Source organism: Manis javanica, chromosome X (assembly GCF_040802235.1).
Source record: "Manis javanica isolate MJ-LG chromosome X, MJ_LKY, whole genome shotgun sequence".
Lineage (NCBI taxonomy): Eukaryota > Metazoa > Chordata > Mammalia > Pholidota > Manidae > Manis > Manis javanica.
The window spans coordinates 7,147,893-7,175,652 of record NC_133174.1 but is presented as its reverse complement, the minus strand read 5'-3'; the positions used below and the strand labels follow the sequence as shown (position 1 = coordinate 7,175,652).

The following is a 27,760-nucleotide window of genomic DNA, read 5'->3' as shown; positions in this document are numbered from 1 at the left end:
GAGCCCATGAAGTCATTTATTGGAAAGTGTTACCCCAGAGGCAAGAGAAACACTGCCTTGGCAAGAGTGAGCAATGCTTGATGCAGAACCCAAACCCTAATAGCTACAACCTACAACTCACCTCTGTGCGGAGCCTTAGGCTGCTGGCAAAACCAAACTTTGAAACCGCAAAGCCATAAGCACCACTTTTTCTTTTTTTAAAAAAGGTCACTGGAACTAATAAATCCAATTGTGAAAAATTATGAAAACCAAGAATGATCAAATAACAATGAGCAGGTAAGCAAAAATAATAATAGTGTAAGGTTCGGCTTTCATAGTGAGAAAGACAGGGAGGAACACCATTCCAGAGAAGAAGTTATAATAGGAATAGTTTATCTTGCTCAAAGTCCTGGAAAAAATCTCACCAACAAATATCAGATCCTGGGTATCTCTGTGTGGGCCACCCATGCACTGGGGAGGTGAGAGTCCCTAACTGGAACCTAATAGCTCCATTTATCATTTGGAAACCATCTTCTGACAATCATCTCTTTCATTTTCACCTGTGCACAAAAATATGGGCCCTCTCTTCCCTCCTTCCTCTTTTCACAACGTGACCTAAGGTGGAGGTGTCAAAAGACATTGCTAGTGAGCTGTTCACAATAAGACAAAGGAAAATCCTCACTTAACACAATCAGTCTGGACATTTCAGTAGTGGAGAAATTCACAAAATGAGGACTGTAGCTGGATCAGGTCTACAGCTCATCATTAACATCTGAAATGGAAGGGAAAAGAAATCTATCAAATTCCACTGTTTTATAACATAAGCAGATTGTGTGCTGGGGTGAAGAAGGAATCTCCCTGACTCAAAAAAGCCATGTCCGCCCCAGGGAAGCGGGCATGCCACCCACTAGGGGTGGAAGCAGACAAGTCTTCTCAGGTTTGCCTGGGACTAAATCCCGGATGCTGCTGTCAGGGTGTCTGTGGTGGGCAGTAAATCCCAAAGCATATGTTAGCACCACTGTGACTCACTGCTACACAGACTAACTTTCCCTGGCACTCATGGTTCTCAGTTTCAAGGGCACTAATTGTGAATATCACTGAAAACAATAAACGGGAAACAAGTCACGCCAAAAAAAAATTTTATCTGCTTATAGAACAACCTGGATTCAATTTACTATTGCACTCCAAGTGGGGAAACTGGTCTTCCAGCTAACATGCCACATGAAATCACATATGTTCCAAGAAGGTGTTGCAGTAATTTGAAAGCCTCTGTTCCTTCAAGGTTCTTTATATTGTTCTTAGAAACCACCAGCAACTTTCTTGGTTTGATAAGTTGTTGCCCAAAATGGACCACACAACTCTACCTAATTAATTCTTGAGTTCTACATTGTTCCCAACTGGATAAACACTGTTAAATATGAGAAACCAGTTCCCACCCTAGACTTAATTATACATGCCACTGAGAATTCTTAATCAGACCCTCTGACAATTATTCCAGGAGGAAAATAACTAGCTTTACCTGCAATTTCAGATTATCTCCACAATGCAAACTTCTTTATATTCTCTGACATCTCATGACAGCTATTGTTCTTTTGAGTAGATTGCATTTATTTAATTCAGAAACAAAATGTACAAAGGCAGTATAGGTTCAAAAGAAAGAAGGGAATATGTAATGGGATAGTTATCTTGAAAGGGGGTTACTAGAAATTTTTGGAATGCCTAATTGTTCTTTGTCATTTGGTAGTGATGTTAAAAACTATTGTGCTTGAAAAGAGAGAGAAGAAACCACGCTCATTAGCACCCACATTGTAGGAAGTGAGACTGTTAGTGTTTGATTCTATAGCTCTAGAAATAAATAAAATACTACAAGGAATATAAATATTCTCTTTGCCAAAACAGAGGACGCTGAGGTCAGAGAAGATAAGTAATTTATCCAAGGAAGAAGTGGCATCAGGATGTGACCATTGCTCCAGAGTCCCTATTTGTAACCGCCATGTATACTGCAGAAATTAATGCCACTTTGATGTGCTGCCATCATTTGCCTCCTATGATGACGTGGGCTGGCCCCAAGAGCCTGCCCGACCGCCTGGCGCCTGTTCCAGCTGAAGTGTGAAAGGGTTAAGGCAGGAGCACCATCAGGGGTGTCCAAGAAGTCTGTGCACTTTGCATGCAACGGTTTCTCTGCTAAGTGCAGGGGTTAGGTAACAGTGAATAGGCTGTCTCTCCTTTCCAGGTATTTACAGTCTAGTGAGAAAAGAGAGAAACATGAGTGAAAACAAAAGATAGTTACAGAGCTAGGCAATTCCACTCCTAGGAACATGCACAAGAGAAATGCAGACGGATCATCCAAAGAACCACAGGAATGATCAGGACAGCCGTGTTCAGTGTGAAAACTGGGACCTCTCCAAATAGCCACCAGCAGAACAGATAAATAAATTGGGGAGTGGATCACATAGTAGAATACCATACAGCCACGAGAATTAATGAACTACAACTGCACACAAACACAGAGAAATCTCAGAAACATTACTTCAGCGGAAGAAGCCAGACACATCCACATGATCCCCTTTATATTACATTCAAAGCCAGGCCAAACTGACTGATGGTGAGAGAAGTCAGGATAGAGGTTAATTTCAGGAAGGGTTCCAAGGAGAGCCACTGCAGGCCAAGCTCTGTTCTCATTCTGAACTGGGTGCTTTTTACATGGGTATATTCGGTATTTGAAAATTCACTGAATGGACACACGTATGATTTAATTGTACATGACGCATCAGTAAATAGTTGACTTAAAAAATAACAAGGATTATTGATGATAGGACAGCAGTTTTGAGAAGGGACATCAGAGAACTAAGCTCAATGAGCCCACAGTATCGACTGTACTCATTCAGGCAGGTGAGAGACAAAGATTATTTCTGGTGGGATGTTTACAACTACTGGAAACCTCTCCCCACTTCCTCATCTTGCAGCCCAGTCTGGTAACCTTCCATTCAAAAAACATTTTTATGTACTAAGTCCACCCCAAGGCTTAGGATCAGCAGTCCTAGGGAGGCACATCTACGCAGATACTAAAAAGAGCACAAGCACAATTATGGGCAAATCTATTTTTCTGCTAATGATAACATCAATTTATCTCCACTCAATCTCTCCTGATCTACCCTCCTTTTTCCCCTCCCCTCTTCCTATTTTTGGCCTCTCACTATCTACCTGCAGGAGCACACACACACACACACACATATACATATACAGCAGGCTTATCGTCTACTTGACTTCCTGAGGTTAGCAATGGCTGCCCAGATTCAAAGGTTTACACTCCAGCTGTAAGAGAAGATGCTTGCCAATCAGGTCCTGCTGTGGATTCGACATATGGGCATCTCCAGAACTCACCATTTCCAGACCAGTGGATGTGTATTACTTAGTACCCTTTCAGGACAGAAACCGTCTTAGACTAGATGAAGAACAAAACAAAATATTGGCTTGTATAAATAAAGCTTGCCAAAGTACACTAGCCTTGGGAATGGCTGCATCAGAGCTCAGATGCCACCAGCATCCTCTCTCCCAGACTCTCGCTAGATGCTGACTCAGGCTCTTGGCCAGATTCCCCTGGGACTGGCACATATGGCTACAGGGAGCCCTGGGCTTACATTCTTAAAGGATGTTACCAAAGAGGAACAAAGTCTTTCCTCGCTGGCTCAAGTTCAAAAAACCCTGGGCAAGAGCTCTCATTGGCCCAACATGGATCACAAGGGCCAATGATCAGCAGCCTCTCTGGTATATTATGGTTGCTGTGGGGAAGGAGAAGCTCCCCAAGGAAGAAAAGTGATGTTTCAAGAAGAAAAGGGAAGAGTTTCTAGGAGTGGAAAAAAATCACACATCCATGACCCCAGTGTTTTTCAACCGTGGGCTGCAACTTATTGTGGAGGGAGGTGGTCAAGAAACTACTTCAGTGGGCTGCAATCAGAATTAAAAAATGAAAAAAGATAAAACAGAACAGAATCAGATTGTATCCAACTCATTATTTTGTGAAACTTGTTTTAGTTATGTATGTGTGTGTGTGTGTGTTTGTATACAGGCATGTGGTATATGTGTGTACTAAGTAACAATACAAAACACTTTTTTTTTTCAAAACATTTCTTACTGTGGGTTTTGGTTGAAAGAAAACTCAGAGTACTACAATACTCTAGAAAACCATCATTTGTCAGATTTGTTTAACCTGTGAGCATCTACACCTACCCATTCAGAGGAATACTCAGTATATATTTCATACCTATCACCATGTCTTCATTTAATGTGATTATGGCTATAGACACACAAAAAGTAGAGTGGAGGCATTTTTATTATAAACTATTACACCTCATTCAATCAAGGAGAAAAATGGTTAGGAATAAGAAATGCACAATTGTAAATTTCTTGTCAATGATGCCCAAACAAAAGTGCCTAATAAATTAATTGGTTTTATCATAAACACCAAGAAGAATTATTTAAAATTTGTTGTTTATAATTACCTTTAAAAACTTACTTCCAATTACATGATTAATATATTCTTGTTGGAAATAATTTGTTCATTACAGCCAACAGCATTAAAAAAAAGACTCTTTTAGTTCTGGTAAATTCAACTCCTGTAGTATATGGAAGGCGGGAAGCACATTTCCCACTCATGTACATCTCTGGCCTGTGAGCTGTTCCCCATCAGGGCAACCACCGTCATCAGTGGATGAGTCAGTCCATAATTATCGGGTGGGTATCCATGTAGCCATCCTTTCTGGATATCAATTTAGCAAATCCTCTTTGCTCTCCAGAGCCAACACTCTTGGTTGCCTAACCAACAGTAATTTCCTCTCCTTCTTTCCTCCCAAAGTCTCAGTTTTGCAGAGGTATCAGTTGGCCAAATGCTGGGCTGTGGGTAAATTGGGAGTGGCGGGAGCTGAAGCCCTCTCGCATGCTGGAAATGGACTCTTAATGAACATAAGCTAGAGTTTGTTAGTGTGGGGGTACCACTGCTATTTTGAGTGCCACAATTCATTATACAGAACTATTTTGCTTGTGTTAGGATGCCTGGCATCCCTGGTCCCTTCCCACTGTATGGCCATAGGAGTCCTGCCTCCAACATTATAAATAATTAGAACACTCAAGAGACATTGCCCAACACCTGTCCCCATGCTGAGAACCAGTGTCTAAACCAGGGTTTGGCAAACTTTTTATATAAACGGTCAGATAGTAAATATTTTAAGTATTGTGGGCATATGGTGTCTGTAGCAACTACTCAACTCAGTCATTGTGGTACAAAAGTGGCCATAAATTATACATAAATGAATGTGCATGGCTGTTTTCTAATAAACCTTTATTTACAAAAAGAGGTGGTAGGCAGGCTATATTTGGCCCACAGATCACAGTTTGCCAACTCTGTAAATCTAAACCAGCTATGGTGATTCCTGTCACCAGACAGACTTAAGAAAGACATGAGATACTATGATAGTTCTAGACAATGCAAGATCAAGGGACTCTGCTGTGAGGCTTCTGGGAAAGTTTCCCACACTCTCAAAAAGGCAGGCATAGATGGAATATATTCTGCTCCCCTCTCATCTTCAGTCTTTTTTGTGTGAAGCTATGATAGCTGGAGCTACTGCAGTCACTTTGAGACCACAAGAAGTGCAGTCTACATGCTGAGATGGTACATGAAAAAGATGACAAAACCTGGAGCCCTTGAAGCCAGTTAATCCTAAAATGGCCCAATCTCTGGATTTCTTATATGAGAAAATAAATTTGTCTTCCTCTTTAAGCTATTCTTGGTTAAGTGTTCTATTATTTGCTGCTCACAGCATCCTAATGAATACACTTACAATTTGATCATAAAGCACTAAGGGTTGGGTATTTCCACCAGAATATGAGTATGGTGTCCAGATGGACACTTGTAAGCTACTTCCCAAATTCAAGTGTTTCTTCTGCAAACAATAGCCTTGTTGCTGTTCTCCAAGTGTGGCTTTGAATAAAAGAAAAAATATTGGCAGAAAACAGTATGTTGATTGCTTTCTCAACTGCTCTTCCTTCCTTCTTCCATGCTACTAGAACCCTGACTGTGAGTGTTAGGATCTCTGGGAAGGTGAGCCAGAAATGAATATCTCATTGCCCTTTGCTAGGACTGGTCATGCAACCCATTCTGGTCAAGGAGACTCTACAGGAAGACCCTTAACTTCTGTAAAAGATGTCCTCCATGATTAAGAGAGAGAAAGGAAGGGAGAGTTGGAGGGAGAGAGAGGGAGGGTGTACCACACAAAGAAAATGCTCCAGCCACCTTGTTTCCTACCTCTGAACCCAGTCATATATGATATGATGCCTGGAGCTGTGGCAACCACTTTATAACCATGAGATAACCAGCATGAAGCTGGTGCAACAGGAAGAAGGAAAGAGCCTGAGCCAATGAAGCCCAATCCAGGAACCACCTACTTCTAGGAATACAATGTTTAATAATGTTGAAGCCACTGTTAGTTGAGCATTCCTTTACTTGTAGCTAAAACATCCTCACTGATAAATTCATATTGAGAAAGCACAATGAGGGTGACATTTTTAACCTTAAAACATAGAAGCTACTTAGCTTACACATGAAATACTAAGTAGAGATGTCCCTAAATAAACTGTAGTGGCATTCTGATGTCCCTCCCGAGGAAGTAGACATAGAAGGATAACCTAGTAGGACTGGCCCAGGGAATCCATATCCTCCTCTGTTCCTGCAATCCTCTTAAGCCTACTTTTCCAGTGAGGTTTCTACACTTCCCTTCAAAGCATCCACCTACCACAGCAAAGCAACCAGGGGACAAAGGGGAAACAGTTTATCAGTCTTTTGCTTTCAATTCTTTACTACATAGCATGTGTGGGTTATTCCATCTTCTTTATGGGAAAGAAAGCAAACATGGCAGGAGGATATAAACATTTACAATGCAATTCCTATTCAAGTTGTTTAAAATTTATTTGGGAGAGAAAGCACTGTTCACAGTAGGAATATTTACACAAAGAATCATTTGTAAGTGTAGAGTGATATTGCTAGCCCCCCATTTATGCAGAATTTCAAAAAACCCAAAAAGATAAAAACATTTATATAAAAACTAATCTGTATTTATATATTCATTTAATTCTCTTTCTATCAAGAACCACTGGATGATGTTTGATGGCATAGGACAGGGGTCAGCAAACTTTCTGTAGAGGGGTAAATATTTTAGGGTTGTGGGTCATATTGTTTCAGTAGCAATCACTCAACTCCACACTGCATTGAGAAAGCAGACGTAAACAAAGCATAATGGGAATGGCTGTTGTGCCAATAAAACTTTATTTATGGACATTTTTTAAATTTTAATTTCATATAATTTTCATGAGTCATGAACTATTATTCTTCTTTTGATTTTTGGCAACCATTTAAAAATATAAAATCCATTCTTAGCATTATACAAATACAGGCAACAGGTTGGATTTGGCCTGCAGGCTATATGGTTTGCCAACCCCTGATCCCTGACTTAGGACACAGGAAAAAAATCTTAAATGACTTCCTGGTCAGCAATAAAACTATGAATTATGCCCACTATAGTTTTATGCATGAATAGTTTTTAAAGGTCATCAATGATCTTTAAAAAAATGTTAACACATACACCTATAATAGCTAGACTATCTGATTGAACACACCACTATATTCTTGATAAATGGAAGTCAATGGAGTTATACATGACCACATCAGTACTGAAGTGAGATAAACTAAAGAATTAACCAGTAGAGAAGGATTAGGCACTTTATTGCCTCCTGCATGTGTTTCATCAACTTAGTCCAATAGCACTCTATTCTTTAGCCTGTCAACATGATTGCAACCAGAAAGCCAAATTATGAACTAATGGCATCATAATCAAATCACAGTCCTAAAAGAAACATCTGTCAATACATCCCCAGAATGTGGTTCTGCAAAAAAACCCCAAATTGTCCTCTTTGGTGAGGTGGAAGATTATCAGAGGATAAGATTTTTAGGATTGCCATCAAAAATCAGTAAAATTTAACATTAAAAAACTTGTAGAATCAGCATTCCTTGGTGGGAAGTGGGGAACAAAAGAAAAATATGTTTCTGTTTACATTCCTATCAGAGAAAGCCTAACCTAGATATAAAAATTGAAGGAATTTTGCTTCAGACTACTCAATTCTATACAAAAAGAGCATTTTTTTAATGATATGATCTTCCAGCTTTATCTTAACTTGCTAATAAAAATTACTGTTAAAATTTTATAGATCTGAAATTTCTATTATACTTTTTCAATATATACCCTTAATATAGTAAACTGTCTCTTATGCTTCGTTTATTCTAAATAGAGAAAACTAAGAAATTATACATTAGTACTGTCTGAGTTGCCAATTTATATTTTCATCTGGGGCAGATTTTCAACATTTTATCACATTTTGGGGGATTATATTACCCAATTTTCTTTCTTTTGTCTAAGTAAACTTTCTTCTCCCACTACCTCCCCCTATACTAATAACACTTCTTAGTTTCTAATGAATCCTTTCAGTATTTTGATGACTCTGTATATCATATAAGCATATTTACTACTGTATAATTTACTATTTTTGCTTAATTAATACATCCGGGAGATCATCCTATATCACCACACAGGGTGTTCCTTTGTTCTTTATTTTTTATAGTTGCATAGTTTCATTCTATTGTAATATAACTTCTCACAGATGCATTTCTTAGAATTTGCTTGTTCTATGGTAGATGATGAAATTTTAGAAATAAAATTAAATTTAGAGGGAAAATCACATATTTTCCCATTTTTATAAATGTGAGGAAAGAAAGGTTTGACTTGCTAAAAATCCACCTGAAGTTTCAACCAACATTCTTCCAACTTTCCCCATCACCAACTGCTTCAGGTCTTGTCATGAGGTTCATGTCTGTGGCAAATGCTGCTTGTCAACTTTAATATCTTTGAGGAACTAGAATGCCCACAATTTTAGCATAAAATTTGAATATCATTTAATGTCATCTCAAACTACCCTCTGACTTTCACAAGTTTTGAAATACTCAGTATGCTATTATTAATGTCATAAAAAAATATGCCCATGAAATCCAAAGACTTAGTGACTTAGCAGTAAAGATATTAATCACATTATTATCCAAAGCAAAACACTGGAAATGACCTAAATGTTAAAATTAAATAAGAAGTCATTCAGTAAACTATGGTATATGTAGCTGTTTATTTTATATTTATAAAGAATTTTTAATGATACAGGAACATAGTATTTTGTAAAATCTTAAGTTCAGAACTGTGTATATGCAACATTAACTATATAAAATAGATGGAAGGGTTAAGGAAAATAGATAACAGTGATAATATCTGGCTGGTGGAATTTCAAATATTTATACAAGCACACCTCAGAGAAATTGCAGGTTCAGTTCAAGATCACTGCAATAAAGCAAACATCATACGAAAGTGAAGCAAATTACTCTTTTGGTTTCCCAGTGCATATAAAAGTAATGTTTATACTATACCATAGTCTATTAAGTGTAGAACAGCACTATGCCTAAAAAAACTTCATAACCTTAATTTAAAACACTTTATTGCTAAAAAAGGTTAACCATTATCTGAGCTTTCAGAAAGTTGCAATGTTTTGCTGGTCAAGGGTCTGGCCTTGATGTTGATGACTGTTGACTAGTCAGGGTAGTGGCTGAAGGCTGGGTTAGCGGTGGCAATTTTCTTAAAACAGGACAACAGTGAAGACTGCTGAGTCAATGCTCCTTTCATGAATGATTTCTCTGTAGCATGCAATGCTGTTTGATAGCATTTTACCCACAGAACTTCTTCCAAAATTGGAACCAATCCTCTCAAACCCTGCTGCCGCTTTATCTACTAAGTTTACATCATATTCTAAATCCTTTGTTGTCATTTCAACAGTCTTCACAGCATCTTCACCAGTAGATTCCATCTCAGGAAACCACTTTCTTTGCTCATCCATAAGAAGCAACTCCTCATCTGCACAAGTTTGATCATGCGATGGCAGCAATTCAGGCACATCTCCAGGCTCCACTTCTAACTCTAGTTCTCTTCCTATTTCCACCACCTCTGCAGTTACTTTCTCCACCTGAAGTCTTGAACCCCTCAGAGTCATCCATGAGAGTTGGAATCAACTTCTTCCAAATTCCTGTTCTTGGAACTATTTTTGACCTCTTCCCATGTATCACATAAGTCCTTAATGGCATCTAGAATGGTGAATCCTTTCCAGAAGGTTTCCAATTTACTTTGCCTTGATCTATCAGAGGAATCACTATCCTTGGGCATCTATAGCCTTACAAAATGTATTTCTTAAGTACTAAGATGTGGAAGTAGAAATTACCCACTGAACCATAGGCTACAAAATGGATGTTCAGTTAACGGGCATGAAAACAATATCAATCTCATTGTACATTTTCATCAGAGCTCTTGGGTGACCTGGTGAATTGTCAATGAGCAGAAATATTCTGAAAGAACTCTTATTTTCTTAGCAATGAGTCCTAAACAGTGAGCTTAAAGTATTCAGTAAACCATGTTATAAACAGATGTGCTGTCATCCAGGCTTTGTTGTTCCATTTATACAGCACAGGCAGGGTACATTTAGCATAACTCCTATGGGCCCTGGAATTTTCAGAAAGGTCAATGAACACTGGCTTCAACTTAAAGTCACCAGCTGCATTCACCTCTTACAAGAGAGCTGGCCTTTCCTTTGAAGCTTTGAAGCCACACATTGACTTCTCCTCTCTAGCTATGAAAGTCCTAGATGGCATCCTCTTCCAAAAGAAGGCTGTTTTGCTTACATGGAAAATCTGCTGTTTGGTGTAGTCACCTTCATTAATGATCTCAGCTAGATCTTCTGGGTAACTTGCTGCAGCTTCCACATCAGCACTTGCTGCTTCACCTGCACTTTGATGTTACAAAGACAGTTTCTTTCCTTAAACTTCATAAACTATCCTCTGCCAGCTTCAAACTTTTCTTCTACAGCTTTCTTACCTCTCTCAGCCTTCCTAGAATCAAAGCGAGTTAGGGCCTTGCCCTGGATTAGGCTTGGCTTAAGGGAATGTTGTGGCTGGTTTGATCTTCTATCCAGACCACTAAAACATTCTCCATATCAGCAATTAGGCTATTTTGCTTTCTTATCATTTGTATGTTCACTGGAGTAGCATTTTTCATTTCCTTCAAGAACTTTCCTTTGCACTGACAACTTGGCTAATCGTTTGGCACAAGAAGCCTGGCTTTCAGCCTGTCTCAGTTTGCGACATGCCTTCCTCGCTAAGCTTAATCACTGCTAGCTTTTGAATTAAGTGAGAGATGTGTGACTCTTCCTTTCATTTGAACACTTAGAGGCCAGTGTAGGATTATTAATTGGCCCAATTTCAATATTGTTGTGTCTCACGGACTAGGGAGGCCCGAGGAGAGGGAGTGAGATGGGGCAACAGCCAGTCATGGAGCAATCAGACCACACGCAACATTTATCAGTTAAGTTTGCAGTCTTATATGGGCATGGTTTGTGGTGCCCCCAACAATTGCAATAGTAATAAGCAAGACCACACTGATCACAGGTCACTGTAACAAACATAATAATAATGAAAGAGTTTGAAACATTGCAAGGATTACCAAAATGTGGGGATCATTTTGGCACTTTAGAAATCTTCTAAATAACCCTACAAATGGTATAGTGAGTCTTAAGAGGTAAAGACCCCCAGAGAGGGCTGACAAGGTTGGCTGGGTGGAGGATCACCCTCTGCAACCACATCTACTCTTCCCCTCTCCAGCAGACCAGGCACACGCCCAGGGCACAGTTCTAGCTCCCAAGGGGAATTTGAGTACTGGGCAGAGAGTATTTTAGGCCTTGCAAGCCATGCGGTCTCTATCACAACTATTCAACTCTGCCAAAAGCCACCACAGACACACACAAACAAATGAGCATAGCTGTGTTCCCGTAAAACTTTATTTACAAAAACGGGTAGTAAAGCTCTTATGAAGTAAGTAAAGACAAACAAAGGCAAGGTACAGCAATCAGGTGGGCTATAGTGTGCTAACCTGTGCCCTGAGCCGCAAATCACTTGAGCACCTAAGGGGCTTGAGACAAAATTGCTCCCCAACCACTGTATACCCAAGGCTGATAAAATCACCCCTGGCCTGGGGTTAAGGCTGGTGACTAGGTTTTTGAGTTTCATAAGCAACAAGCACACTGGACTCTAGTGAGAGGGGCCACTGAAAAAGCACCACGGTTAGATGTATGACCCAGTGCAGACGCAACACAACAGCCCTGAATCAGCCAGATGGCTTGCTGTTCTCCATCACAGCAGTCTCCTACCACTGAAGTAAGCACACCGGTTAAATTATATAAATACATTCCTTCCTACATTCACTGGGAGAATTTCAGCATTTATTTTATGAACTTTGGCCTATTGTTTTCTTTAAAGCTCATCTTTGTCAGATAATCATCATGTTCTCATTTTCAATTATGCAAATCTCACGCTATTTATGAAACATATGAAAAACAACCAAAATAAAAATTAAAACCCCACAATAAATCATGATTGTAAGGAGACTGCTTTTCCTCTTCAAAGTTGAGAAACATTTCTTTCATGAAAATGATAGTATTTTCCTATCACTCAAAAAGAACTTCCTAAAATAAAAACTTACATCTATAAAAACATATTTTGGTGTAAACATAACTTTGTTTATTGAGCTTCTTAGAGGTTCACCATGGATTTCTCAGAAGTCAAGTTAATGACTTTTAACCATCAATCATAGGGAAAAAAATTGCTTCAAGTGTCAAAACAGAAATAAAAGTTTATTCTCTGAGACCTAGTCTGAGAGTAGGCCGTTTATTTTTCACTTGTGCACTTACTTCTTTACATTCCTGAGTTACATGATCATGATAATTGTTCAGCTAAACAAACTACCATCATTTATTTGCAAAAAGTATTAGAGTGGGTTGTATATGACATTACTCGCTAATTATTTAGTATAGAGCATTTACCATATGTGAAATAAGTGTAAACCACACTTGAAAATAGATTTCTAAAAGAGTTCCAGCAGGAACCTCTCATTTCTTTGCCAGGAATAAATGGGAATGTTAACTTTGTTATCTAAAACTAAGGCTTAGATTTCTTCAAGATAATTTTCACAGCCTAAGTACATAATGAACTAAATTGCTCAGAAGTGAGCAGCATACTTTTGATATGTTTTTGCTACAAAGAACTAAAGGTAGTTACAGTCTTTCATTACACCGCTCTCAATCAAATCATACGGAAGTTGGGTTAAACTCAATTCCAAATTAATGCAGCCTACCTCCAGTCCTCTGCCTACAACTAAATCCACTTATCTACTTTTCTTTCCATTTGGAAAAAGATTAATGAAGGTCATCAGCCATTAGGAACACATGGCTCAAGTGTACTGTAAGGAAATACCAGGCATTCTCCTGTGGACTTGTTTTATCAGCTCACCAGCACATGTCAGTTGAGGCTTTACAAATATGATTGCTCATTCTTTTTCTATCCATGTTAAGTAAGACGTTTAAAGGCAAGCACCACTGTAACAAGTAACTCGCCAGCACAGAAAAAGCAGACCGAACTAGTCATTAAAGAATAAACATGCAAAATTGTTCCAGTGCAACAAATACCAGTAGGGCAACTATGTTCCCTTCTAATGGTCAGTGTCTAACAGGTAAATAAATAATTTAAGATTAGAAGTTTAAATAAAGATAAGGTCTACATTAATTGTAAATGTACACTAGTGAATTCATGTACTTAATATGCTAAATCTTAGATGTGCTGACGAAGTTTCCTTAACTAAACTCTAGACTGAGCCGATTAAGGACTAGGCCTCAGCATTTGCCTAAAAAGACCTGAACAACAATAACTTTGCTTTTAACAGCTCAAGGCCACATCCCTAGGATGACCCCAGCCCAGCTTAAAGTGCCTGCCTGAGAAAATTCAGGACTGCCTGAACAATTTCCAATTTGTTCTAGAAGGTAGGGAAGATAAGAGCCCCTGAAGATAGGGCCCCTGTCCACCAGCCTCGGTGGCCGAGTAGGGGCCTACTTGGGATAAGGGCCAGTTGGCAAACCCAGATGGGCTTCAAGCCCCACTTCTGGCTTTCCGTAATTTTTCCCTACCCTGCCTCCACTGAGGCCTAGCTTACCCCCTCCCTACTCCTTCGTTCTCCCTTTCAAATGCCCAGCCACCTCTGTACAAACCCAAGTCGGCTTGAGTTCACACGGGACTCTTTTCCCTCTTGCAATAGTATATTACCACCGATTAAAAACTGTCCTTAGCGCTTTAACCAGTTTCTGGCTTTGCTGCTCTTTGACAGTGTGTATTTGGTTATACTTGTGCTGACGCACATGTGCTGATAACATAAAGAAGAGAAAATAGGAAAAGGTATTGTTTAACTCAGGGGTCAGTCGGCAAACTTTCTGTAAAAGGCCAGATAGTAAATCTTTTAGGCTGGGCGGACCATCAGGACTCTGCTGCATCTATTCAACTTTGCTGTTAGAGAGCAAATATAGCCATAGACAATACATAAATGTATGAGCATAGCTGTGTTCCAATAAAACTTTATTTATGGACACTGACATTTTGATTCCATATTATTGTTCCTTTGACTCTTTTGAACTATTAAAAATTTTTTTTTAATTTTAAAAACCATTCTCATTTCACATGCTATACCAAAACAATCAGCAGGACAGATCTGGCCCACAGGCTATAGTTGGCCAACCCCTGGTTTAAACTAGTCATAGTTTTCTTTCTTTTGCTATGATTAGCTTTCAAGTTCAAGATCCTTTAATGTTAAGAATAGATTTCAGGATCACATTCTCAACAAACTCAAAAATGCTCTCAATTTTTCTTATTGAGCCCTGTATGAAGTCAGTAATTTTAAGTCCATTCCGAAACGTTAAATTTCTGATTTATCAATAATGTATATTCTCTCACAGCTAAACTTCCATGGCAAACCCCAAATGGATAATAAAGTAATAAAGTTGGACAACATGTGTATTTGTATGTGTAAAGAGAGAATGAATAGCTGGAAGGTCCAAAAGTAGGAAGTAACAATTTCCAGGTCACATATTTAAAGTACAAGTAAATTTCACTGCGGCTGACAATCTATATAAAATCATGATACAGGAAGGTGAAATTCACTTGAGAGAGAGAGAGAGAAGAGGAGAGGGGAGGAGGGAAGAAGAGGCGAGCCCCTCGAAACAGGACAGAGCCTGAGCTAGACATCTTCCCCCTGGAACTGCTAGCAACTAGACTTTCACAGCTGCAAACTAGCAACTCCTGGGAAACTAGAGTTAAATATTCCTAAAACATGAATCTAGTTCTGTTATGAAACTGTTCATCATTTCGCCTCCTGACAGCCACAAAAATCAGCAGAACTCAGAAAGGACTCAGACGATGAGCAAGTAGCATTTTTAATAAAATTCAAATCCAGAGTCTTTGGGCGTTTTTGATCGCTAGCCTCCTGAGCTCACTATTATCAGCAATATTAATGCAATTACTCATGAGGGGCAATGGGAAAAATATGGTCTTTTGAATCTTTTCTTTAGCTTCCCTTTTTCCCTAGGAAATACTGAATCCTGAATCAAGTAAAGGTAAAAAATATAAGTTTAGTAGCCTCTAAAAAGGTTTTACATAAAAATCTGAGGAAACTATTTTGTTTTATTCTTCCTCAAAAGTATGATACTTGCAACAAAATTAGCACACTTTACTATTATAAGTACGAGTCACTCTTATACACCATGAAATAAGCATGCAACTACAAGACACTGTAAGATAAAGCAGCCCCCAAATTTACCTGCTCCTATAAGAAAGCATTTTCATATTAATAATTGGGACACAATTATTATCTCAAAGTGTGCCATTTTGCATTAAAAAAAAGAAATAAAGTCAGGCTATATCAATCTATGATAGCATCACTCAGTTTAATGATACCCCTATGAGTTCTGGGTTTCAAATCACTTCCCTCAGGCAAAGAGGGCATAATCATATGTTTTTCTACTGAACTGCATTTTTCTATAAACATTTCAAAGAGTGTATCTGCTTACAAATGAAATCGTCGATACAAAAAGCAGTAACAATAAAAATATATGCCTATTTTTATACTATTACTGGTTTATAAGGCAATCATCTGTAATGCTCTCATCTACAAGAATGGAAAATGATATATAACTGTTACCAAGGAAACAGTGAAGTAAAGTCGCATGTAAACTATCAGGCAGTTTAATAACTAGAAAATTAGAAGAACAAGAAAAAACATCTCCAGATAGAACTATGATACACTGTGCCACCCACAACGGATGCAAGCAAGGGTCGCAACTCAAAAAGATGATGTAAAAGGTCTCAACTTGCCAACTATTCCAAAGATTGGCAGCACTTTTTTTTTTAAATGATGATCATAACATGGTACTGAGTTCTTGAGCAGCAATCTGAATTTTGATTTTTCGCATGATTAAAAAGGCACAGATCATGGGAACAAGTAGTTAAATGTAGTACTTTGAAAAGTCAAAATATACTGTTGATTTATTCTAGTGTGGATTAATATTCTCTTGGAGTTCTCTATAGGTACCACTCTTCACTCACTGATAGGACATTTAGCAAATATCAGGCATGCATTCCACAGCAAATGCTTTCTGAATTAATATTCAGAGACTCAAGTTCTTGGGAAACAAAGGCAAGCAAGGCTAAGGCCTGGGGCAACTGGGTATTCACCTCTAAACCAAGAGAATTTCAAACACTCAAGTAACCACGTTGATCAAAGCTAAATCCTTTAGGAAGATTATCCATTCTGAAATCAGGAAAATCCTGCAGTGTAAGCACTTTTATACTTCACTTTCAAAAAAGAATTTGATTTCTGTTAACAGTGTTAAAACACAGACACGACTACTCCTTCAAGGCAGAAACAAGCAGCTGGAAACCTGTGTTTCTGCATGCTGATGACCTCAATAGGCATTTCTGTTTGAGCTTGGGGACCACCGGAGCTCACACTGAGAAACAAGAAGAATTCCTATGGATGGAAGATTTCTTAATAGGCACATAAGCTCGGAACATGTGCAGCTTCTCTCTTTAGAATAAACACTCTATTTGGATCACGTTAAGGATGGAAAGTGAAATTCACACTCATTTACTAAATTTTAACCTCTCTTTAAAATAAGATACTAATCCTCCACAGCCTGGCTTGCCTTTTGCAAAAATTCAAGACTTGTGAGTATCATGGAGGTAGCCTAGAATTTAGTAAAGTGAGTGTAAAAAATCTTTTCACTGACACATGGCAGTGTCCTCTCCCAAGCTCCAACGTTTAAGGACTGCATCTAGGCTCTAGATATTCCAGTAATCTTGTCATTTTTATCAGGAGACCACTGAAATCTATCGTCGTTACTTTAAACTATAGTATTGGTTGAACTTCTCTCCCTCCAGCAATCTCTCTGTCCATCACACACATGGCACCAGGCAATCACCAAACTGTTGCTCACAGCCATTTCCAATTCATGGCCCATGATTTGACAGCTGTTTATAAACCAGCCATTGGCAGAAGCATGCAGGAAGTTAACAGAATAGAGGTGTGAAGCTATGACCCTCAATGTTATTGGTATGAAACCAAACAATTTGCCACTCTACAATCAACCACCACTTGACATATCAGTCTTCTGATGTGCAGGGCAGTACCTCTTCATGGGCTGCTGCAAGATGGACATATTTACCCATCAACTGTATACCTCCCGACTACCCAGATGAAGTGGCACAGGGGCCCTCGGCCCGGGAAATCTGCTTGTAACATTAAGATGGACCCACGTGAATAGAGAGAGAAGGTGGAGATGGGCAAGAAGAAGAAATAAAGACCTGTGGATGTTGGAGAGAAGCACATCTGAATGCCAACATCCAAACTGAATGTTTCTAAAATGGCCCAAATGAAATTCAGCAAAGCAAAGTCAACACACATTTCTGACTCGGGCTCTCTGGGGCTGCTCGTTCTTGCCTGATGCAATCAATACATCCCACCCCTACTCCAAGGAATTAAGGAAAACCTAGACCTAATCTTTTGGTACTGTGAAGCAGTCTAAAGCGGGACCTGGAAAAGCCCTACAGTGTGCCACCTGGGCTGGGGTGGGAACTGCCAGAAAGGGTTCCAGGGGCAGGAGGCCAGGTCTGCCAGACCCCTGGGCAAAGAAGGTGGGGCATGATCTTCTAAGACTTCTTATACCAGGCTCTACCCCGTTCACACCATGTTGCAAGAAGCACAGACTTACTTCTTGGGTTCAATGGAGAGCTTGGAAGTTTAAGCAAGGCAGACGACCTAGGAGAAATGCTCTGATCAGGTAATAATACCCAGGTGGCCAAGAAGTGGAAATGTTCATCCTCTATCAGAGCTGCCCAAGAAATCTGCCTGAGTTGATTAGTTTTCTTCCATTTCAACAACATGGCCACTTGGAAGCAAATTTCTAAATCTTTCAAGGCTTAGGACTTCATGGTTACCCAAAGAAAGGCTAAAGGTCTTTCCTTTCGGTCTCCATGAATTCAGCAAATGGGTCACTGCTGGGAACACCTGACCAGTTACTTAGGTCAACCGACAAGCTGAGCTTTTGCAGCGTGGAGTCTAATTTACCAGTGGGGGGAAAGGGGCTACTTTTGGTCACTGCTGCTTGGAAAACACAGTCCTTAGGCTCTAAGCACTTTCGGCTTTCCCCAGCAATAGCAATGAGAACCACCTTCCCTTAGCCCTGAACTGTGACCCCAAGCACCACTGGGGCTTTTCCTAAGGGAAAACAAACTGTGATGAATATTGGTGTGTGCATGAGGGCGTGTGTATCTGTCTGTGTGGTGTGGTCTACACCCGTGGATCCACAAGCCCCACCAGCCAGTGAGAAATAAGTTGAAAGCAGCAGCCCCCGGCCACCTCAGTTCAGTCCTATCTTAAGCCCCGCTGTTCTCTCCAGCTTTTGCTTCTCCCCGAGCCTCCCGAAAAATAAAGCACCAAGTTGCCCACACCGGCGGGGCCCTGCAAATGAACCGGCGCAGCCCCTACCTCGAGAGCTTTGCAATCTTCACAAAGCTGAAGACATCCATGCAGGCAGCCGGACACCCCGAGCACAGTGGCTGCGTCGCCCCTTTTCAAGCCAGCAACGGCAGCCCCATGGCCGGCGGGACCTCAGCGCGCCCCGGGGCTCGAGTGGCGGCGGCAGCGGGTGGCGGCGGCGGCCCGGGAGAGTCCGCACCTGGAGGCGGCGGCTGCTACCCCCCTCCGGCCGTGAGCTGCGTGTGCATCCCCGAGCAGGACCATTGATGGGTGCCCGCGTCGGGAAAACTCAATGGAGAGGGGGCCGGGCAGGGTGCGAGGCAGGGACCGCAGCCCGGGCCACTACAGGGCGCCCTGGGGAGGCGAGGCCCGGGCGAGGGGCGCTGCTCCTGCTTCCCAGCCCACTGCCCCGGCTGCCCGCGTGCAGAGGAGCGCAGGCTGAGCCGGGAGGTGGCGGACGAGCCTGGCACACGCACACGCACCCCTCCGGCACTGCAGCTGCCTCCCTGCCTCCTTCCCCAGCCTAGTCCTTGCTCCTCTCCCCACCCCCACCCGCGGGGGGGGGCACTCTCCTGACACCCGCGGCGTGTGCCTACAGATCTAAAAGATCTGATCTAACAGTCTCCGGCGCACCGGACCGTGAATGCTACCCACTCCCTCCACAAAGCAGAGGTGCCGTGCAACCGCAGGTCGCGCAAAGCCTTCGTTTGTTTTCATAAACAAAACTAGCCATCAGGAAGGGGCGGTGATGATCGAGGCCCGCTCGTTTGTCAAGGGGAACGGGAGGGAGCTGCCCAGCTCAGCGGGCTCGTTTGGAGAGCGCAGAGTTCCTACTGCTGCTTCCCTGAACCGCTGGAGCGAGACGTGACAGCTGGGCTGGCTGGGAAGGTGTGCCTTTGGACAGCAGCACTGGGGGAGCGTTGGAGAAATAAGAAAATAAGAACGAGAGGCATGGGGGCGGGGGTGGTACACACAGCAGCTTCTTACTAAAGGGGCAAAGAGATGAGGGTCCCAGGAGCCAGTGGCGCGGAGACTAACATGAATGGGGTTGAGAATCTAAAGGAAGAGAAGGGCGGGGAATGGGGGTCTGGCAGGCAGAGAACGCTGCTTTTCTCAAATTGAGCGGTGGATGAAGAAGGGGAATAAAAACCTCACTCAAAAAAACAAAACCACAGAAATAAACACTCACCTTAGGCAGAGTAAACTCCAAGTTGCAGCCATTTAGAACTCCTAGCCTTCTCTTTTACATAATTACCTGGGATAATCAACCCTTTTCATTAACTCAGTTCTATCTCCCCGGAGACTCAGGCTTCCTCAGGCCCCTTTTTCTTGTTCTTTCTCTTGGAGTCTCAAGGCCTCTTCTCCAAAATCCTTTAAAATCTCTCCCCAGACTCTCTGAAGGTCAGATGGCTGCACAAAGTGTATGTTCTCCCACCCAGAAGCGTTCACCTGATGGCAGGGCCACCGCAAAGAAAAGATGCCACCCCCAAAATGTTGGAGGATCTGGCCAGCGCGCTTCTAGCTCTCTGAGAGGATTAGGGAAAAGGAAATAGGTTTAAAGTTCCCAGACTTCCCCTCCTATGCTGGTTTGTTGCTCTATTTAAAGTGTTAAGTGTTTGAGCCTAGTACATCCACTTTTTTAAAAAGGCATTTCTTTCAAAAATTAAACATAAAATTAGTACCAATCTGAAAAATCTAAATGATCTGAAACTGGGGCATAGAATTACATTATTTTAAACATCGGTAGAATCAATTTTCCTTCAGCTTTTTATAGATAGACTAGTTCGATTTCATGAACAGGTTACTTACTCTTGATCAGAGGAGGCAAAAGGGACCTTGGCTTTTAAACCCCCTATTGTTTGTGTAAAATAATTATAGTTTGAGTCTGCGCTGTGCTTTCTCATTTTTAAAGCACTTTTGCACTTGAGTCTCATAGCAACCCTGTCATAGAAGTAAGGCAACATGTCTGAAAAAGAGAAATCTTTTATTTTTATGCCACAATCTATTCTCAGTGTGCTAGACAAAGAGATGCGTTTTAAACATGGGTCAGATAAGGTTACTTGTCTGATCCAAACTCGGCAAAAGCTCTCCGCTCTCCTTCAAGCTAAACTTGCACTCCTACAATGACCAGCAAGGCCCTAGATGCCTGACCCTGGTTCTCTCTGGCCTCATCTATTACTCCTGGCACCAGCACCACGTACTGAGCTCTAGCAACACAAATCCTCCCACTTTTGGCTTTTTGCAATGGCTGTTCCCTCAGCCTAGAATGCTCTTCCCTCAGATATCTGCCTGGCCAGTGTCTTCACCCTGTCAAGTCTTTGCACAAATACTACTTCCAAAAAGCCACCTCTGAAAAGCCTATTTAAAATTGCAATCCCCCATGCCCTGGATTCTGAGGCCCTACTAATTTTTTTTTCCTGTTTCCATAGCACTTATTACCCACTAGAGCATAATATAATTTATTTTTATGTCTATTGTTTCTTGTTTCTGGTCTGATTCTCTCGCTGGAATAAAAGCACCACAAGGGCAGGGATTTTATTTTGTTTTTCCTTGATGGATCCCAAATGTCTAGAACAGTTCCCTGGATACAGAAGGACCTTAATAAATACTTGTTGAATGAATGGATTTTATGCTCATTAGATTCACAGCCAAACCAATGAGAGCTATGCATCCTGAGTGGGGACGGCTCCCGCTCTGCCCTCCACGCTCACGTTGGTTCATATTCCCACCACGCCTCCATCAACAGCATCTTTCATACTCCTTCGGATTGCTAGTGATGGCAACGAAGGCCATTTCATATTCTCCACTTATTTTTCCCCTTCATCCTCTCTAACTTTCCCTAAGAGAGCGGCCACCAACACCATCCCTCATCTCTGTGTCAGCATGTGGCAACACACAGTTTCAGCTCTTGATCAGGAAAGGGAGATAAAGCCATGCTTTTTCAACTGTGTTTTGGAAAAGTGCTTCCTTCTCAGAACAGAACAGTTGGGATACCCTTTTTTAAAACAGACAACACTATTAATCAGGAATTATTTCAGATATCAAATAGCCCATCATTCAAGCGTGAAAGTGACAGGAAATAAACATATTGTGTTTACTTAGAGAGGTGTTGGGGAGGGGAGGGGGTAGCCTCCAAAACATCTGGTCTACCTGGAACAGCTTGCTGTTGGGCTTCAATCTGTGTGGATTTGTGCACTACACTTATAAATGGTGCAGATGCTGATTCTCCACACCCTAATAGCCATCAGGGGAAATGACTGGCTTCTCCAGGTCATTATACTCCTGTGATATATTAATTACCTAGTATGTTTTCTAATGAATTGATATCTTTTTGTAAGGTGGAGATTTCTCCTTTGTTTTTCATTAACATAAAACTGAAAGAATCTGCTTCACTGAAACATGCTAACACAGCCAGTTTATACCTTTAAACCCTCTTGGCAGAGAGGCCAAGATTTGGGTAGCTGGTCTCTCAGCTGTTTGCTCACTGGGCCAGGTGTGTGCGGCAGAGGTTGGGATAGGTTTCTTTGTCTAGCATGAAATGCATCTGCTTAAAACAAACAAGAGCCAATGAGTAGCATTTGAGCATACATGTGATTTTCTCAGGTTTGGTCTTTAGCCTGGATAATCTCTAAGGCCCCTTCTAGATTTTGTAGAGATTTACTCATTGCAAACTACATTACCCAGTCTTGAGAATCTATTTAGTTTGATTTACTTGGATCCAAGTGACATTTGGTCATTTCTGAAAACCAAATACACTTTCAAACAAACTTTCAAATGTGTTCCTGAAGAGACTTAAGGGCATCAGACCCAGAGCAGTCATTTAAATTCTCTGAGACTCAGTTTCCCCACCTACAAAACAGAAATAATACATCTCTACCTTACCTAAAAATGAGCCCTTGAAGTAGGACACCAATTCAGAGCTAGTGTATGTGAAATGAGGTACACAGACATTAACTCCAAAAGGATTTCCACAACTGTCTTGAACCTTGGCAGCACAGATGTTCCTTCACTTATGATTAGGTTATATCCAGATTAAATCCATTGTTAGTTGAAAATATTGTAAGCCGAAAATGCATTTAATATATATAATTACTGAACATCACATCCTCGCCTACCTTAAATGTGCTCAGAACACATACATTAGCTTAAAGCTAGGCAAAGTCATCTAACACAAAGCCTATGTTATAATAAAGTATTGACTATCTCATGTAATGTATCGAACACTGCGCTAAAAATGAAGAACGGGATGGTTGTATGGGTCCAGAATGGTTGTCAGCGTACTGGTTATGGCCCCTCATGATCACATGGCTGAATGGGAGCTGTGGTTCACAGCCGTTGCCCAGCATCACAAGAAAGGATCGCACCACATATCGCTAGCCCAGGAAAAGATCCAAATAAAAAATTTGAAGTATGGTTTCTACTGAATGTGTATCACTTTTCTACCATCCTAAAGTAAAAAACCTCAAGTGAAAACCATCCTAAGTCAGGGATCATCTGTACTGTTAGGAAAAGCTTTTGCCTCTAAGTTCATTATTTTAAGGGTGAAAACATTTTCTTTTGATTGATCACAGGTAGGCACTTTGCCTAAAAATCGATCTCACTGTGAGCTGGTCCGTCACCAGAGCCCTAAGTGGTAGTATCCTTTATGCTCTGTGCACTTCTCAGTGGAAAAGAGGGAGAAATTTCTTCATCACGGGTAAGCCCTTATCTCAAGCTGGTGGCAGGAATTTGCTACTGGGCCAGATGTTCCATACAGGATGGCAGCTTAGGGTTCTTTTACAGTAAATAACACTATATAGAGCTCCCATGCATTTCTCAGAAAGACTGTAGCATTTTGAGCATCTGGTCGTGATCTTGAAAACAGAAGTGAGTAAATAAAAGCAAAGTATTTGTTAATCCAGCAACTATTTAAGGAATTTCTCCTATGAACCAGGCATTGTTATAGGCACTGGGAATACATCAAACAAGAAGACAAGTTTTTGCTCTTACAGACTTTTTACATTTCAATAGGAAACATAGATGATAAATAGCAAAATAAGAAAATAACATGAATAAGAAAAATAGCAGATGGTAATATGCAGAGAATTAAAGTCATTTCGATTGGAAGGGAGTGAGCAGGTGACTATTTAAGGTCCAATGGTCATGGAAGACCTCCTTAAGGAGATGCTGTTTAGACTGGGATACGATGAGCAGGACGGAGGCTGCTGTTCAGCCTTCCACACAGAAGGTTTAGCAAGGACAAAACAAGCATGGAGTCCCTGAGCCAGGAACAAATGTATGTTTGAAGACTCCAAACACAGCCAGTGTACCTGACGGGGATTGTGTTAAATGGAATGACAATGGGTGGCTTTGCAGGGGTAGGCAGAGGCACGATCAGGTCCTGTGGGGCACAGTAGCCAAAGCAAGTGATCTGCCTTTTACTGTGGGATAGGGATCCACAGGGGGGTTTTAGCATGGAAATAACCAAATCAGATTTATATTTTGGCTGACCATTCTTGAGGGAAGAGCAGGGAAGCAAGGAGACAACTTAGGGGCCTGTTGCAATAATCCAGGCAAGAGATGACAGTGGCTCAGAAAGGAACATGACAACGATGTGGTGAAAAGTGGCCGGGCTCAGGACATGCTCTGAACAGAATCTGTTGATGGATTGGATGTGGGAGGTAAGCAATGAGAGGAATCAAGGACGACTCACTGATTAATGTTATTTCAAAAAAATACGCTGATTCCCTTCACCAGGTATTGAGCATATAAAAACCAGGTGTCTAACTTGGAAGCCTGTGCGGGTAGAGATGCCCCTGAGACAAGGGGTGCTCGAGAAATAGTTTTGAAGGGAAAGATCATGAATTCGCTTGTGACATGTTGAATTTGAATGGTTTGTTAACACCCAGGTGACACCCATAGGATGTTAGCCATACAAGCCTGAACCCAAAGAGCACTTGTGACATGTCGGTGAGCCACCAAGTACAACGAACTTAATACAAATATTAATTCCCCTTCTCCAGGGGGCACTGGGTGTGAATTACGGAGCGATGTTCTCAGAGGTGGACTAGGCATCTAAAGACAATGGGATTCTGAAATGAGGTAAAAACTATTAAGAGCAGTATAGGAAGAATTGTCTTATTTTTTCTTTCTTTTTGTTTTTTACTTTATACCTTTGCATGCATGTCTTAGTATTCTTCAGGGGGTGGGGATTGGGATTAGAGGTGAGAAGGCAAGATGAGCTGGTTTTAAAGATTATTATTTTTATTAGTATTAAATAAGGTGATGAATCATGCTGTACTTCTCTAAGTTTTCATTTTTCTAAATGCTTTTGTTCCATTAGTCTTTGAAATAGCATTGTTAAGCAAGAAAGTTATTATTATCCCATTTTAGTGATGACAAAAGGTAAGACCAGAAAAGTTAAGTGATGACAGTAATTTCTACAAAGTATGATATTATATTATGAGAAGCACTGGTTCCTAAGGATAAGCCTAGCATCAGTAGGGTGCCTTTTTTTTTAAAATTAAAATATATGATGGTTTCAAATATACAACACAATGGTTCAACATTCAGTAGGGTAACTTTTAAATATAGATTTGTGGGATAAAAATCTCTCAGTTTCTACCAATACAATTCAGTTATCTTTTCTACCACATTTGATTACCTTAATAGAGGCTCAAAAATTAAAGATGCCATACAAGGTGTTAGAAAGAGCAGCTGAGAAGGCACCAGGACCTCTCAGTCCCATTCCCAAATCTGTGAGTATAAATGACCCTTGGGATAACATTTAACTTCTCTTAGTATTGACTTCATCATCTTTATGGGTTAAAATTAATTTGTATTTCCCATCTCCTTCCCCCTGCCATGCAATGCATACAAATGAATCTTCCTAAAGGCCAAGAGATGTGTGATATTTTGAAATCATGTGTATTTTGGTAGTTCGGTAATTGAGAAAAGATATCTGCAACTCCATGCTCTTTGCAGCATTATTTACAATAGCCAACACATGGAAACAACCGAAATGTCCACTGACAGTTGAATGGATAAAGAAGATGTGATATATATACACAATGGAATAGTATTCAGCAGTAAAAAAAGAAGGCAATACTGCTATTTGTGACAAGATCAATGGACCTTGAGGGTATTATGCTAAGTACTGTGTGATACCACTTATATATGGAATCTAAGAAAAAACCTAACTCATAGATATAGAAAATAGATTGATGGTTGCCAGAGGCTGGGGTGGGGGACAGCAAAATGGGTGAAGGGAGTTAAAATGTACATACTTCCATTTATAAGATAAATAAGTTTTGGGGATGTAGTGTACAGCATAATGACTATAGTCAGCAATCTTATATTGCATATTTGAAAGTTACCAAGAGAATACATCTTAACAATTCTTATCACAGACACAAATTTGTAACCATGTTGTAATGGATATTAACTAACTTATTGTGGTGATCATTTCACATATATACATATATCAGATCATTATACTGTACACCTAAAACTAATAATACAATGTTATATGTTAATTGTATCTCAATTTTTTAAGAATTAAAATTTAAAAAGTTAAAAATAAAAAAGGTGGCTAGCTTCTACAGGAACAAATTCAAGATCTGAGACTTTTCCCGATTGATTATAGATCTGTAAAATAGAAAATTGTAAGCTTATCCTCCTATAAGCTGATATTTATTCAAGGTTAAGAACCACCTTTGCTATATGTACCTTCCATTAGGCTATATCAGGTCACCTAATTTCCTTTATGTCTTTATCCCCGCCCTCTCTCACCCATTTTGCTCCAGCAAATACCAAAAGCCTGTCAATGTAAGAAGGATTATAATTACTGCTTTCCCACTGAATCTTCTCTTGCGTGATGAGCTATGGAAAGAAAAGGGGGAGGAGGTCACTTGAAAGATTCTGCTGCTGTGTAATTTTCAGAATCTGAATTATTATTGTGATAGACCCTGTAACAATATTTTGAATTTCTATGCAACACTGTATAAAGAGAAAACCATAAAGGCTCATGTGTGTCTGAGGCATATTTTAATATTTCAGACTCATTTTACACCTCACAGATCTGGACTCACTTCTATGCTGTCTTTCCAGCATAATGTTCCTGCATCTTAGTCCCTGACTAGACAAAAGCTAATCAAATCACCTTGAATAACAGCACTTTGGCTTGATGGATATATTGCTCTAGTCCTGAAGGCTATTATGAGGGTGAACTTTAAGGAAGATGTATGTATAAAAATGACTGAGTTGAGGCAAGTTATTTCAGGTTTTTGAATTCTCATTTATGCATTAATTTATTATTTTATTTATTAGTTCATTCAATGAATATTTATTGAGCACCTATCATATGCCATCTAGTATATACTAGGCACTACAGAGAGCAAGTCAAGATGAACAAGACTTGATCCCTGTCATCAGGGCTGTAACAGATGCTATTATCTACTCAGAAGGGATGCTATTTTTCCTGTGGAAATAAAGTCCCTTTTCAAGGCGACCTGAGGGCCCACCTCCAGTCTGGTATGTGCCCCCCACCTCCCACACACACTCACACACACAGTGCTTCCTGTCTTCAAGTGAGGTTATTTAATTCTTGAGTTGAATGCATGCCTAACTGATACAGGGGGTAACACTGGTTGTGCGAGGATGTGGTAAAATAATTTCTTAAATAACTACAGTAGGAGAGCTATAATATGGCAACTCTGCAAATAACTATAAGATAGATAATCATTTGCCATCCCACACTGGTATCA

At 40.5% G+C, this 27,760-nt stretch overlaps 1 protein-coding gene across 3 annotated transcripts in view; it reads right to left on the bottom strand.

The window, feature by feature from the left end:
* Window positions 1–27,760, bottom strand: part of FRMPD4 (FERM and PDZ domain containing 4) — a 751,103-nt gene that overhangs the window by 495,262 nt on the left and 228,081 nt on the right. The window contains exon 1 of one of the 3 annotated variants that reach the window (XM_073227601.1): window positions 20,206–20,519. The exons of 1 other annotated variant lie outside the window; for it this stretch is intronic. In XM_073227601.1, coding sequence (XP_073083702.1) covers window positions 20,206–20,237 — 32 coding nt within the window. In that variant the 5' untranslated portion in view covers window positions 20,238–20,519. Of the gene's footprint in view, window positions 1–19,025; window positions 19,527–20,205; window positions 20,520–27,760 lie in introns of those variants that run through there. One more of the 3 variants, XM_073227600.1, reaches the window with a different exon arrangement.